At 39.3% G+C, this 16,066-nt stretch overlaps 1 protein-coding gene across 1 annotated transcript; it reads right to left on the reverse strand.

Annotated features, from left to right (window-relative positions):
* Positions 1-1,560: 1,560 nt before the first annotated feature.
* Positions 1,561-14,841, reverse strand: LOC308662973 (E3 ubiquitin-protein ligase TRIM7-like; the record flags this gene model as incomplete). Its single annotated transcript, XM_081319118.1, has 7 exons — positions 1,561-2,078; positions 3,172-3,204; positions 6,943-7,061; positions 8,615-8,637; positions 9,263-9,493; positions 10,946-11,041; positions 14,434-14,841. The coding sequence occupies 7 exons, from the start codon at positions 14,839-14,841 to the stop codon at positions 1,561-1,563; spliced, it is 1,428 nt and encodes a 475-aa protein (XP_081175244.1).
* Positions 14,842-16,066: the final 1,225 nt, after the last annotated feature.

Here is a 16,066-nt window from a genome sequence, read left to right on the forward strand (position 1 = left end):
ATATCTTTTTCCTGCAAAAGCTGCCTAAAGTATTTTTCCCCCTGTGAGGAGAGAGGGAGGGGAATTTCCACCCCACCCTCTAAGAACAGCAGCAACTGACTACCCAGGGGAAACAAAGCAATTATAAAAACAACTTTAATCTAATTGGATGCATCTAACTTTGAAATTGGGAGACTAATTTTTTCCTATTCTTCCTGGAGACATTGGTTTTTATCTAAAAAGGAAAGAAATAAACCTCAAAAAACTATTATAAAAACTTGGAACTTAATACCGATTAGAGGGTTGAATATGGATAATTTTTAGAAAATAAAGTAACGTTATAATTGAATAGGTAAGATGTGTAATAAGAGTAATAGACTTTTGGCTTAATATGGTGGAAAATAGATAACTTTTAGAAAATAGAATATTATATGCAAATAGATAAGATGTGTATTTAGAATATTAAATTTTGTTATAAAAAGGGAAAATGTAGAAGTTGAGATAAGGGAAACTCTGGTCACCTAAAGCTTGGAAATTATAATATACCAAATGTTAATTTGAATATTGATGGGAAATTAAAGCTTGGGAAAAAGCAATATCAGGACATTGATTATATATAAAAGGATAAAATGCAAACACAATAATGTATAAGCTAAAAATTATTGATAAATGTAACAAAAATGGCTTTACTTAGTTGATAGTAATAAGAACTATATTAGCCCAATAGGAGATTGTAGATATTAAGGGGGAAAGAGAGGAAATATCTGATGTTGTAACTTGAGTTTTGTGCTAAAGAGTTATATATGTTATTGAATTATTGATTACCCAGTCACCACATTGTTTTTTAAATGTTTAATTGTAAAATTAGAAAAGTAATAAAATATTATAAAAAGGAAAAAGAAAAGGAATCTTATTTATTGTAGAACATTCAATGTCCATAAATGTAAAAAAAAACAGTAGAAAAAATACAAGCGAGCAAAGCACCATCTGCACATGCGTTGGATCCAGCCAGCATGTGAAATCACCACTCCAGGTTCGCAAAAATAATCACGCTCCACGGAACTGGTCCCTATTCCCCAAAAGATTAGGGCGCTGCTGCTTTAGGTAACCATATCCCTCTTGTTTACACGAGAGTGCGAAAAATTGAGAAAGCAGCTTACAACTCTCACACAGTCCTCAGCATGCTGAAATCAGCCCTCCTGCAGCCTTTTAGAAGTTTGGGAGACATGAATTGTGGCTCCCAGCTCTTCAAATATTACTAATCCCTGATAAAACCCAAGTTAAGGATCACCCTCTCTTAGAGATTTTGAAAAGAAGGTTCTTACATCATCCATCCACAACTAGGTATCTTCTGGGTGGATTGGATTTCAACATTGAGAATTCCAGATGTTCTTCTCCAACAAACCAGACCAAGGATGGCTGCTTTATTAATCAAGCCCTCTTAAACATTAGGGCTTTCCAATCCTCAACAGCTGGAACATTGGGATGATATGGAAATGAGGTAGAAAGAAAATTTGGATTGAAAATTATGAAGGTGATGGTGCTGGGAAGTGTATGGCCTACAAGCAAGGTCGAACCATTTTAATAACAGAGAATGAGTTGAGCTTTTCCCTGAAGCCAAAAGAAAGGGTGAAGTGGTTCTCCAGAAAATGAAGCCCCTGTAAAGGCAAACAACAGAATCCCACTATCTGCATCAAAAAAGGACAGCCGACCTCCAATATAATTCAGAGATACTCGGATCCTCTGGAGATTGCACTTCATAGGCAGAGCGGGGAAAAGAGGAGAGAGGAGAACTCTACAGTGGTCTCCCCACTTCGCCAACGCCCAGATTCCTTCTGCAGGATCTAGGGAGACAATGCCTTTGCGCTTCACAGAGGCCCTGGCAACTCCCAGGCCCCAGCCATCCTCATTGCCTACAGTGACTTCCCAATAACACCTGCCTGTCTTGAATTTCTGCTTTCCCAGCACAAAAAGACACTGATCAAATCTTTTAGAGCAATGGGAATGAAGTCTAGGCCAGTTTCCCAGGATCATGCTTTTCCGATTCTCAGATAGAATGAGTTTAGGATGAGCCGTGTCTGGATCCAAAGTCACTTGGGCTACAAGGGGGGAAAAAGAGAAAAGCAAGCATGAGCAGAATACCAGAGGTGATCAAAACTCATCTCCTGAACCTAGACATATTAATAAACAGAATATGACTCTGGAATACAGGTAATCCTTGATCTATGAACATTACTGAGCCCATAATTTAGGTTGCTATGCGAGATATTTGTTAAATGAGTTTTGCCCTATTTTATTACCTTTCTTGCCAGTTGTTAAATGAATCATTGTAGTTAAGCTAGTAACACGGTTGATAAGTGAATCCGTGTTCCCCATTGACTTAGCTTGTCAGAAGGTTGCAGAAGATGATCACATGACCTCAGGACACTGCAATCGTCATAAATAAGAGCCAGGTGCCAAGCATCCAAATTTTGATCATGTGACTATGGGGATGCTGCAAAGGTCGTTAATGTGAAAAATGACCATAAGTCACTTTTTACAGTGCCATTGTAACTTTGAACAGTCACAAAAGGAATGGTTGTAAGTTGAGGACTATCTGTTATCCTTTCTGGGGACGGTGCTCTTCAATATCATTCAGAAATATTCCTTCTAAGATTCAAATGGCCCATGACGTAAAGACCCGCAGATACCCTTAAAAAGTACAAGAAGTTGTTGAAAAGACAATGATGGTTCTCAGTTATTTTTATACATCTTTTACATCCCCCTAACAGCTTTGCCTTCAGAAATCGTGGGCACTCCATCACTGGAGGTCTTTAAGAAGAGACTGGACAGTCACTTGTCTGAAATGATATAGGTTCTCCTGCTTGGGCAGGGGGCTGGACTAGAAGACCTCCAAGGTGCCTTCCAGCTCTAGTCTATCCTATAAGCAGATGTGGCACTTTTTACAGCCCTTTCCAAATTCTCATGGAGAACCCATGTTTGCATTGTAAGGTTATAGAGTTAGGAGGGACCACAAAGATGCCTAGTTATACAAACAAACCTAGATGTCAACAGTTCACATAAAAAGGTGGAGTTTTGATCCCACCATTGTGGCTAACATCTTGACTTGACTAACAGCATACCTATGGAGCCTCAGTGCCAAAACCTAATCAGGCTTAGGAATGTGACCCTTTCTTGGCCCCGGAAACATACCTTTGCACAGTGGATATCCAGAGTCCATTGCATCTGGTGGAGAAAAAAGTAAGAATGAACACTGTTAGAGATGAGGACAAGTTTTGTGAGCTAATGGCTGGACTTGGCTTTTTAAAGGAGTGTTGTAGGCTATATTTCAATTAACTGTTGGGAGCCAACACAGAAATGGCTGAGATCAGGGCAAAACCAAATGTGATTCAATTTAAATTTAACTTACATTACCTACCATTAATATGACTAACATTTTTTCATTGTAACATTAATATAACTTGGCAGCAAATTTCAAAAGTTTAGAACCCTTCTAATTAGTTGCATACAGGTAGTCCTCATTTAGTGGGCATTTGATTTTACGATGGCACTGAAAAAAAGTGACTTATGATCGTTTTTCACACTTACGACCATTGCAGCATCTCCATGGTCACGTGATCAAAATTTGGATGCTTGGCAACTGGAATGTATTTATAACTTCTGCAGCATCCCAAGGTCACGCCATCGTTTTTTGTGACTTTCTGACAAGCAAAGTCAATGGGGAAGATTCACTTGACAAATGTGTTTACTAACTTAACATCTGCAATGATTCACTTAACAACTATGACCAAAAAGATTGTAAAATGGGCAAAACTCACTTAGCAACTCTTGCTTAGCAGTGAAAGTTCAATTGTAGTTGTTAGTTGAGGACCACTTGTAAAGAAGCCCCACCCACTTCCCCTTTTGTCACAGAAAGGTAACAGGTTAGGCTGGTTGTGGGACTTAGAAATATCCAACTTTGGGCAAACACAGACATTGAAATATTTGAAGTAGGAAAGATGGGAACTTAACTTTTTAAACTTTTTAAACAACTTTTTAAACTTTAAAATTTAATCTGGTTGAGAACCAACAGCAGTGTTTTGCTTAATTAAATTATGATACTTGGAGAGGACTTCCGGTTTGCTGAAGCGGCTGTTATGGATGCTTGGAGGACGGCTCTCGTCTTTCAGGTCCAGGTTCACATCACTGGGGGGTCCTAAAAGGGCTGAAGAGTCGCCCTGGAGGGGCGACCAGTAAGAAGGGACTTTTGAAGAAATGTGGGGGAGCCGCAACTCTCCCGTTAGTGCCTGCATTGCCTTTGAACCGGCGGACGAAAGACCGGCCATAGCAACATGGCTGGACACTAGGGTGCAGACAGCCAAAGTCACACTTACCACCAGGCAACATTAAAGCAGCGTGGAAGAAACCAGGTAAGATCAACCTCTCTTATACTCCAATCTTCTTCTTTCCACCTAAATAAGCTGCTAAGTACCTTCCCCCCTGCGGAGAGGGAGGGGGGATTTCAACCCTCCCTTCAGAAACAGCAGCGACTGAACCTCCAGGGGTGATTTAAAAAGAAATGTTGAAAAAATGAATTAGACCTCAACTAGAACTTTATTCCTTTAAAAAAAACTTGTGGACTAAAAGCTTTTGACTATTTACTCCTTACTTCCTATCCTTATTTGAAAATTTGGCTCTGTTCTTCTAAAACAGAAGAACAATTGAAAAGATATTAACAGGCAGTTCCCTAAAAGAAAAGAATTTTCTAAGCACTTGGGGGACATCTTTTGGCTAAACCTGAAATTGCAATCTGACACCCTAAAAAAAAGAGAGAGACTTGGCTGACACTTTAGAAAACAAGATAAGGCTAACCTTGAACACCAGATGTGAGAGTCCACCATGGAAGAAATACAAAAACAAATCTATGCTATGATGAAAATAAACTGCCAAACTTATCAGTTCCTTTCTACAGCCAGTGATGAAATAAGAGCTTTTTGGGAAAAACTAGAAAGCATCTTGGATAAGCAAACCCAAACTGTGACTATAACTAATAATTTATTGGTACAGAACATAACAGAAGACAATCAAATACTCTGACAGAAGATTTAACTACTCAACAAGCACAGACAAGAGAAAACTTGGAGAAAAACCTGACAAAATGGATGGAGGAAAAAATACGTTATATAAAGCAGAAGGAATTTGAAGATCAAAATGAGAAACAGATGGAAGAAAAAATAGACAGTCCAGGACAATTACGCCAAGAGGAGAAAAGAATGAGAAGATTTGGTACTTCTATCAGACCCCTCAACCCTTCAAAAATGGAGATTGGAGGGTCACTTCAATACATTACCACAATACAAGAACTCTTTGATGAAGCAAAGAAACGGAAAATGACATGGCAAAGGAAAAAAGGCAGAATAAGATTGAAGAAGAATGGACATATTTAAGAGGCCCGAAATGGAAAATATCAAAATAGACAGGATTGTACTTGGATTATGAGACACTGTTTTGATGTGCAGATAAAAATACTGGCTAATTAAAAAACTTAGATGTATGAATATCAATAAATTGAAATATTGACTGTTTAAAAGAAATTGACTAAGACGTATTTATGTTAAATGTGATATAATGTAACTAATATACTTGGATGTAGTGATAAAAATAAAATTACAATTCTAAGCACAAGAGGGCAGATATAAAGGAGAAGAGAAAGGATGTATTAAATGGGAGAAATTTTGGTTATTGAATTTATAGTATGTGGAAATTATAATGAAAACAAGAATATTATATTCTTATTAACCTGTTGATATGGAAATGAGATAGATAGGATGTGTATATAGATTATTAGGCATTGGAGAGAACTGTGATAAAGGGAAATGGGGTCACGTAGAAATATGAAAATGAGAAACTTCAAACATTTAACTTTAATATTAATGCAGAATTAAAGCTGGGAAAATTTATAAGGTGATTGATGCTTTAAAGATGGAATTAAAATAAATAAAATATATAAAAGTATTGAGAAATGCAAGGAAACCTCTAAATAACTGATAGATAAAATAAGAAGTATGTTAATTTAGTTAAGAGACAATATGTATTAAAGGAAAAGAGAGGAAATATTGGCTACAACAAATTGGAGATTTGTAATAACATGTACCTGTATGAAATGGAACTATTGTAACCCAGACACCACATTGATTTTCAAAGATACAATATTGGAAAATTAATTTAAAAAATTATAAAAAAATAAATTATGATACTTGGTTTCTAAAGAGAATCCTCATCTGTAAATTATATGATTTTATTATTCTTATGCATCAGTATGTGTTTTGATGTGTAACATTTCCATAAATGGGCTTGATTTCTAGAATGCAAGAGAGTTTCTGTCAAGTATATATTTGATTTTACTATAATGGGCATCAGCTGCCTTGTGACTCACTATATTATTCCTTATTGGAAAAATTGTTTGGTACTCATTATTTTTGGTACTCATCACGTCTCCTGGAACCAATTAATTATAAGTACCAAGGTACCACTGTACTCAGTACTGTCAATTTCACTGTTAATTTCTGATTTATTTTAATTCAATCACTTTTTAAAATATCCAGACCATTCAAACAAACTATCTACTTGAGTTTTCAGCAGATAGAAAATCTAAGGTCCCTTTTTAGTTGCCAAATCCATTGTATAGTTGTAGCCCCCAATTACAAAAATGAACTTTGAAGTGAGTGTCAGGATGCTTATGCTAATTATCAGAACATACTGTGGTTGCTGCTTGTTTTACATTTTAATAACCAGTGTCTTGAGTATTTTGGTCTATGACTATAGCAAAGATGGAATTGATTTTTTTGACGGCAACTGTAATTCACGACTCCTCAGTGTTTATTGAGGCTGATTTTAGATACTCTTGTTGTGTGATCTTTTTAGGGCAATTAATATTAAACAAAGAAAGAATTGGAGTACTGTCCTCTGATTCATATTTCCAACCTTTAAATTGCTTCACGGCATTCTTCAAAATAGCACTTAAATCACACAGGTCCCAGAGTTCCCATTTTAGCTCCAGTGGAAACATCACAGGGCTACCAAAAATGTCTTTTGTCAAGAACCTGGAGAAACATAAAAGTCACTTACCAAACCATGAAATTCAGAATGCACATGGACAATCACATAAGGAAAAATGAGGAACAAAAGCATTTTAGAGAGTGTGACTAATTCACTTGGCACATGTTGCCAGGATTTGCTTACGTAAAACTCACCAACTTAGCAAATAATTGCCTAGGATTGCATCATTTATGAAGCCAAAAATAAACCATCACATTATAGCTAGGATGGTGTGAACTAAACCAGTGAGTGCTGTGGGACAAATCTGAGTCATATAATTACCTGATAAATAAGAGAGAAACATAGGGAACTGTCTCATAACTAAATAAATCCATTAGTCCAGGGGTCCCCAACCCCTGGTCCGTGGACCACTACCGGGCCCCAGCATGCCAGCAACAGGTCTGCACAAACAAGCAAAGCCCCATCCATGGGATGCTGGCAGCACACAAAACCATGTCCCCTCCGGCCCGTGGAAAAATCTCTCTCTACGGAACTGGTCCCTGATGCCCAAAAGGTTGGGGACCTCTGCATTAGTCCATCTCAATATAACTACTGTATCCAGTTTGGATTCACATAGGACAAGCCATGATTTCATCAATTTATTAAGTCATAATTGGTTAGTTGGTTCATACATGTAATATGTAAAGATGATTTTGAAAAACAGGTGGAAGAGCCACAGAATGGACAGTGCTCAGACAGGCAACAGAAGGAATGGGGATGTGGCAAACATCTTACAAGAGACCCTCCCTAATTTCTTGTGCTGTAAAGATGAGGAGGAGGAGATGTACTTTCAGACTTGCAAAATTCTAGTAATGTAACTGTAAATAGAGCTAGTATATAAATTACATTTATCCAAACCACAATGGCTGGATTCACTTAATATATATAGTCAAAGCAACAATTTAGTGTAAGGTCACTTCAGTAACTGCAATGATTGCATTACTTGGGTGAAAGGGACCATCTCCACCCAAGAAGATGAGTAATCCCAGAAGAAAATACTGTTCTTGAAAGATGGCAAGATATACATGCAACTTCAATGGTACATAAACTAAGATTGTTTTAAGATTTAAGATTGCAGGCAGTCATTCTCCAGGTTTCAAGGCAGAGACTTCCCCAGACCTACCCAGAAACAAAATCTGTGACCTTCTGCACCCAAGTCAGATATTCTGCCACTTTGTTAACAACCTAAACTTTAGGGACTCACCATGGATGTCTTCTAAGCATCCATTCAGTCTGGGATATGTAATCAGTAACAAAATCAAACTACTGGATCCTTTCACAAAAAAGATGATTTTTTTAAGGTGTCACCACTGTTGGACCACTAAGAGGTAAGGATATGATTTACTATGATCCAATGGTAGATCCTAATCTACTTTCTAGGATATGCAATTTAGGATCAAGTGGAAGAGTTATCTCAACAGACTTTCAACATAAACCCTCAATGAATAGGCAATTTTACAATCCTTCTGGTTCACCTTTGCACTGACCCACCTGGCCCCAAGCAAGACCAAGTCATTCTTTTCCTACAGAAGTTCAATTTCTAGTGTAGCTCACTTACTTCTTCAAGGTGCTTCCAGTATCCTAGAATGGATGGAAGGAAAAAGAAGAGGAATCTCAGTGCCATTCAATGGATACTTTTGACATCCTGGATATTCACACTGTGCCTCTGAACTTCAGAAACATTAAATAAGAATTGGACAAAATGGAGGCAGAGAGTGTGAACTAGAGAAACCAATGCAAATCTCTCACACTCCATAAATTTTGTGTTTATGCCCATTCTTTCTCCAAGGAACACTGCCTAAGGATAGATGCAAGAATTCTTGCCCATTTCTAGCCTATTGTCTTACCCAGGGGTGTCAAACTCAATTTCATTGAGGGCCGCATCAGTATTGCGGTTGCCCTCAGGGGGCCAGGTGGGTGTGGCCTGGGTGGGCATGGCCTACTGGGTGGGCATGGCTGAAGTGCGTACGGCCTACTGGGTGGGCATGGCCAGCTCTACATCGTTCGCGTCAAGGGTACCTATGGGGGCCTGGGCAGGAGTGGGACAGATCTGAGGGTCTCTGGCAGGAGGAGGGTCTCTGGGCCAGGGCCAAGGCAGTGGGGGCCGTTCCCTCACTGTTTCCAGGATGGCTTCGCAGGCCACATGAAACCACTTCGCGGGCCGGATCTGGCCCCCGGGCCTTGTGTTTGACATGTCTGGTCTTACCTGTAGGAGTTCATTTATTGGTTGCTGGCATTTCTTCTGCATTTCCCAGATGACAGCCTCCAGGGAGCAGAGCTCCTTTGCGATCTGGTCAATACGTTGCTCTCTCTTCTGTGTAATGTTATCTTCCACCTCTTCCATCCTAGTTATCAGAAAGTCCTCTTGTTCTTCAAGAAACTGGTGCAGCTCCTCAAAATCAGTTTTCACGGTTTCTTTGTTTCTTTCTAGCTGCTCCTACAACAAACCAAAGAAAAGGCAGACAATCTGTCCCAATCCCATCACCTTTAACTTACTTTTAAAGAAGCAACATTTGAATAGTCAAAACACTTCATGTTAAATTTCTTAATAAACTTTGCTGAAATTGTTACATACAGAGCAGATAACTTGACTAAAATATTGTCAAGCCAAGGTTTGACAGTAGCAACTGAACGCCTTTCCTGCATTCTTAAAAATCAATGCCCTCTCTCTACTGCTGAAAATTGCAGCTGGATTCTACATCATGCTAATCCATATTAAAAATTTATTTTAAGGGCTATGCAAAGCCAGCTATCTGTGGTTTAATGGACACAATTAAGCAAAACCAAGTTTATTGCAAGGTATGATTCCAGACATATTATCTGGTTCATGTTGTTGTTGTTAGTTGCGAAGTCGTGTCTGACCCATCGCGACCCTATGGACAATGTTCCTCCAGGCCTTCCTGTCCTCTACCATCTTCTGGAGTCCTTTTAAGCTCACGCCTACTGCTTCAGTGACTCCATCCAGCCACCTCATTCTCTGTCGTCCCCTTCTTCTATTGCCCTCAATCTTTCCCAGCATTAGGCTCTTCTCCAGTGAGTCCTTCCTTCTCATCTGGTTCATATATTACTCTAAACCAGGGGTGTCAAACTGCGACCACGGGCCAGATGCGTCACGTGGAAGCCGCGCCCACCCCCATTGCCAGCAATAGCAAAACTGTCCCGATACGTTGCGTGACATCATGTGACATCACGAGTGTGACATGTCTGCTCTAAACCAACGTTTTTCAAACTTGACAACCTCCACCTTTCCTAGCATTAGAGCCTTTCCCAGAGAGCTAGGTCTTTGCATAAGATGTCCAGAAAAGAATAATTTGACTCTGGTCCTTTGTGCCTTGAGTGAGAACTCTGGTTGATTTGTTCAATGATCTGTTGGTTTGTTTTCTTGGCTATCCTTCGGGAATAGGGCGGTATATAAATTCAACTAATAAATAAATAAATAAATAAATAAATAAATAAATAAATAAATAAATAAATAAATAAATAAATAAATAAATATCCACAGTATTGTCAGGAGTCTTCTCCAACAGAAAAGTTCAAAGTGTTAATATTTTTTTCTGATCTGCTTCTTCAAAGTCCAACTTTCACTTCCACAGTGTCATAGGGAATACTATGGCTTAATTACAGCTGCTCATTTCCCAGTTTAGAACCAATTTGATGTAGTGATTAAAAGTACCAGACTAGAAACCAGGAGACAGTGTTCTAAGTCTTCTCTTAGGCATCAAGCCAGCTGGGGGACTTTGGGCCAGTCCCTCTCTCTCAGCCTTAGGAAAAGATGACAAGAAAACTTGCCAAGAAAACTGCATATACCATGGACCTGAGCTTGTATTTACCAGAGATAAAGATTGACTCAAAGGCACTATTATTATTCCCAGTTAAAACGGTCACCTACAAGCAGAGTTTGGCATTCATACTCCATGTTTGATTGAAGTTTCAAAATCTCATCTCTTTCCTTCTTCAGAACATTCAGGCAACTGAGAAATAAATTCTGAAAGGGGGGGAAAAATCAGGAAGTTATTAAATGTCTATGGATATTCTCAGCATCCTGTGGTCACTGGATAGCCATTTGCAACATTTTTTGCTGGTGTTCTGACACAAATGCCCAATTCACAACCACATAATTCAGACTTAAGACTGTATGATTTGCTTAGGTCCAATCACTTGGATGCCTCAACTTACAACCAACACAACTTACATCTGAAATTCCAATCCCATTTGTGGCTGTAAGTCAAGAACCTGTAACAATATCTGCTATCTCTTTCCTCAAGCAATCATCACTCTATCCAGATGGGTGTTTTTTTTAATCAATGGATTGGGCTGGGTCCTGACACACACATTGCAACTGTTAACTGATAAATAATCATGACCTATCTTATATGTAACCTGCACCTGCCTAGCTACCCTGACTTTCCCAAATCTAATTCCCCACCTCACCCCAATTTAAATCTTACATCAGCTTAGACATTCCATCTGTTGAAGCTGCAGTTTCCAAAGGCTTGTGCTTTTTAATAAAATGTCTTACTAAAAAAAGATAATCTATTTTGATTTTTCTTATTCTCCAGCCGTCACGCAAAACTCCTGCCGTTACTGCACCAGCTTGAAGCTTTTACCCCAAACTGACAATTTCTTCATTTTTCCCATGTCATGGTTCCAATAAATGAGACAGTACAATCAAAATGGAAGCATTCTAAAAAGTCTTAATAATGAAACGAAACATCGGCACTCAAGGAGGGTTGCTAGAATTTGACCTCTCCTCCCTTTGATACATCATATCCTGCATAATTTCCCTCCCTTAATTACACGTCATGAATCACATTCACCAATTAGTTTTACATATGAAGTTTCACTTCCCCTTCTGTGCACGGCTAATCTTATCTTCTCAGATAGCCATTTGAAAATTTCCCTCCCTTCAAAATTCAAAGCGAAGCAGTTTAAACAAAAGGCTGTCTCTTATATTGTCAGTGCAAAAACATGTCAATGTTTGCAGCATTGACATAAGCATAACTGCAACCAAGCCACCAGAAACATTGAACACTCCAGTCTATCATACTGAATTAGAGTTGCACAATTCAATCCCAATATGTTGCCTCATTGCAATAGAATACGGGTAGTCCTCGACTTACAACAGTTCATTTAAGTTACAACAGCAGTGAAAAAAGTGACTTATGACTATTTTTCACACTTACAACCTTTGTGGCATTCTGTGCTTGGCAACTGACATATATATGATGGCTGCAGTGTCCTGGGATCGTGTGATCATATTTTGTGAACTTCTGACAAAGTGAATGAGGAAGTCAGATACACTTAACAACTGTGTCACTAGCTTAATTGCCGTGATTCACTTGACAACTGTGGCAAGGGCATAAAATGGGACAAAATTCACTTAATAAATGACTCACTTAGCACCAGAAATTTTGGGCTCAATTGTAGTTGTAAATCAGGACTACCTGTATAGGTAATCCTGGCTTACTAACGGTAATTGGGATCAGGAGCTCAATGTCACATGACTACACCAACTTATGACAGCAATAGCACTTAGACTTATATACCAGTTCACGGTGCTTTACAGCCTTCTTTAAGTGGTTTACAGGGTCAGCATATTACCCCCAACAATCTGGGTCCTCATTTTACCAACCTCGGAAGGATGAAAGGCTGAGTCAACCTTGATCTGGTCAGGATCGAACTGCTGAATTGCAGGCAGCCGGCAATCAGCAGAAGTAGCCTGCAGTTCTGCATTCTAACCACTGTACCACGACGGCAGTTTGGCAGTCCCGGTTGCTCTCATTTGGTGAACCCTGCAGTCAGAGCATCCTGAAGTCACATGTCCACCATTTGAAACCACCTGCCAGTTTCCCAATTAACTTTGCTTGTCAGGTCACAAATGGCAATCACATGATCACAGAACATTGAGACCACTGTAACTGTGAGCCAGTCACCAAGCATCTAAATCACAGCCATGTAACTTTGGGGATACTGCAACAGTCACAACTATGAGAACTGGTCATAAATCTCCTTTGTTCAGCATCGTAATTTCAAATGTCGCTGAATGAGTGGCCTTTAAACAAGGATTAACTTTGGAGCAATTAGTGCAGGTTCGCATCCCACCAGGCTCAAGGTTGACTCAGCCTTCCATCCTTCCGAGGTAGGTAAAATGAAGACCCATATTGTTGGGGGCAATAAGCTGACTTTGTAATAATGCTGCTTGGGGGGGGGGGTGAAAGACCTAATAAGCAGGCATATACATAGAATGAAGGCTATTGCTAAGCACATTGATTTGTGCTTAGATTGTAAGCCGCCCTGAGTCTTCGAAGAAGGGCGGGATATAAATGGGATAAATTTAAAAAAAAACAACTATGATCCAGTTCTGACATTGCAATGGCCAACTGACACACACACACCTGCATTTACCACTGTTCGTAGCATCCTGCAGTCAAGTGACATTTTATGACCCTTTTGCTGAAAGCCACCATATATTTCTGATTTTTGGAAAAACCTGCTTATGGCGAACAATCAGTTTGCTTAATGATCCCAGCAGTCACTTAACAACCATCACAAAAAAAGGTTGTAAAAGTGGGTCAGTTATCTGGATAACCCGCTTTATGACAGTCATGAAAGATAACCATAATGGACTGACTGCATTATGGTCATTATTCAATATGGTCATAAAGCAGGTCATCCAGATGACTGACCCACTTTTACAACCTTTTTTGTGATGGTTGTTATGGTCGTAAGTCAAGAACTACCTGTGATTCCATTATGGTCATAGTCAAGGACTACCTATAATTATTTTCTGAAAGGGGCATGTAAGTTTCCCTGTGTGGGATATCAAGATCCAGTTGGGTAACAGTAGAAATGCACTGTTCTGTACCAGCCTACTACCAGCCCTGCAGAAAAGGCAGGGACAACCCCTTTACAAAAAGGCAAGAGGCTGGAACTAAGCCTGCCAAATTTATTGACACAAAACAGAGCAAACAGAGCAAAACCATGAAACAGGAGCTATTCAAACGGTTGCCTTCAGCAAACCAGCCCTCCCACACATTCCCCTTTTAAACAGTTCAAGGCGTGGCTTCTCTCTGCCTCCTTCCGAGGTGCCCCATTGCCTTCCTCTGTTTACTCCTGATTGACTGCCTCCTGCGTCGGGCGTCCTTGAACAGGGCCAGCTGTGGGTCATCTTCATCCACGCTGTCAAGCTCACACAGCTGGGTCTGCGTTATAACCAGATGGGAGGGGCCTGGCTGAGGGCTCTGCGAAGCCTCAGGGCTGTCCTCTGCAACACCCCCCTCCTCCTCCTCTGAATCGTCCGACCCAACTGCCGAACCCACAGGCTGACCCTGAATCGCAACATGCACATACATCTTAATATAAATGGAAAATCCCCACCTTGAACTCCAGAGCAGCTGTTTCCACAGAAATGACCGCGTGAGCCTGGTGATCCTCAGATCCATGACAAAGTGAACAGACAAGGTCCTGCTCATTCTTACAGAACAGCTCCAAATGTTCATAATGTTGCTGACAAGATTTGGTCTCTCGTTCTGCCCAATCTCTTAGCTGCTTGAGTAATCTGACCACATGGTCCAGTTGATGGTTTTGGCTGATGTCTTCCTGAGCAATTATATGCTTGCACTGAGGACAGGCCAGTTCTGTTAGAGATTCTTTCCAGCACTTCATAATGCAATCTTGGCAGAATATGTGCCCACAGTCAAGAATTACGGGGTTATTACAATATCGCCCACAAATGGAAGAGTTTGCTTCCAAGACACATTTTTTCATGGGGTTGTCATCCTCCATTGGACCAGATTTGTTTAAATTTCCTTTTGATTTCTACAGACCCCTGAAGTAATTTTTTTTCACTGCTTTAAGGCTACAATCTGAGAGGAATAAAAATAAAAATATTTCTCTTTTAATAACTACTATAATTTAATACCAGCCCTTTTTTGGCTACAGTTTTCTATCTGAATCATATGAGGTGTTTGTATGGGGGAAAAAATCCTTGTTCAATACATTAAATGTTAAATATGGTTTGTTTGGTTTAATATACTGGGTGATCCCAGCTAGTAACACATCCAGCTAACCTAGCAGATTAAAATGTTTGAATCCAGCAAATATGTACATAGGTTTATATAGAAAATTACTGAAAACAGATTGCATTGATGCACAACCAGCACACCCTGAGATTTAAAAAAACATTGTGCAAATGTAGGAGACTTCTTATAAGATATTCAAAAATGTTTTAATTGAAAATAAATATTAAAAATATTGGTCAGCTTCATACATCATGCTAAGCCACAACTTAATTTGGCTTAATTTAATATATTATAGTGATGTATTCACACAAAATTTAAATCAGAAAAAAGCAACTCACATTTTGCTTAAATAAGATGAGTAAACTCATCCATACATCGTATATGTTTAAGGCTAGTGTCCCAAGGTGTTTTTTCTAAAAGACAACTGGACTTTCTTGGGGGCTTTTTTCTTTGAAAATATTTCATTTCTCAACCAAGAAGCTTTCTGAATGAGAAGCTGGTATTAAAATCCAAGAAGCTTCTTGGATGAAAAGCAAAAAGTTTTCAAAGAAAAAATCCAAGAAAGTCCTTTTGGAAAAAGCACCTTTGGGACAACCATGACCTGGATGACTGAGAATCTCCACAGGCATTTAGGGTTAGCGTGTTTCCCAGGCTGAGGTTCATATGGTTTGTTTGGAATGGGCTTAAACAATTTGAGTAACCCAGACACTATGATGTTTTAAATCATGGTTACATCTTGACACAAATTCCACCAATAACAATACAGAAAAATATTTGCAGCTCAGGATTGAAATGAAAGGCCGTTGGTCTCTGTGAGCTTGGTTGTTTTCTTGCAGATGTTTCATTTGGGTAATGAAGTAGCTAAGTAATATCAAGAGTGCTTTTATTTAATAGATTAGACCACGGGTAGGCAACCTCGGCTCTTTTATGACTCATGGACTTCAACTCCCAGAATTCCTGAGCCAGCCAAGCTGGCTCAGGAATTCTGG

The sequence above is a fragment of the Vipera berus genome (genome assembly GCF_964194415.1).
Source record: "Vipera berus genome assembly, chromosome: 2".
NCBI lineage: Eukaryota > Metazoa > Chordata > Lepidosauria > Squamata > Viperidae > Vipera > Vipera berus.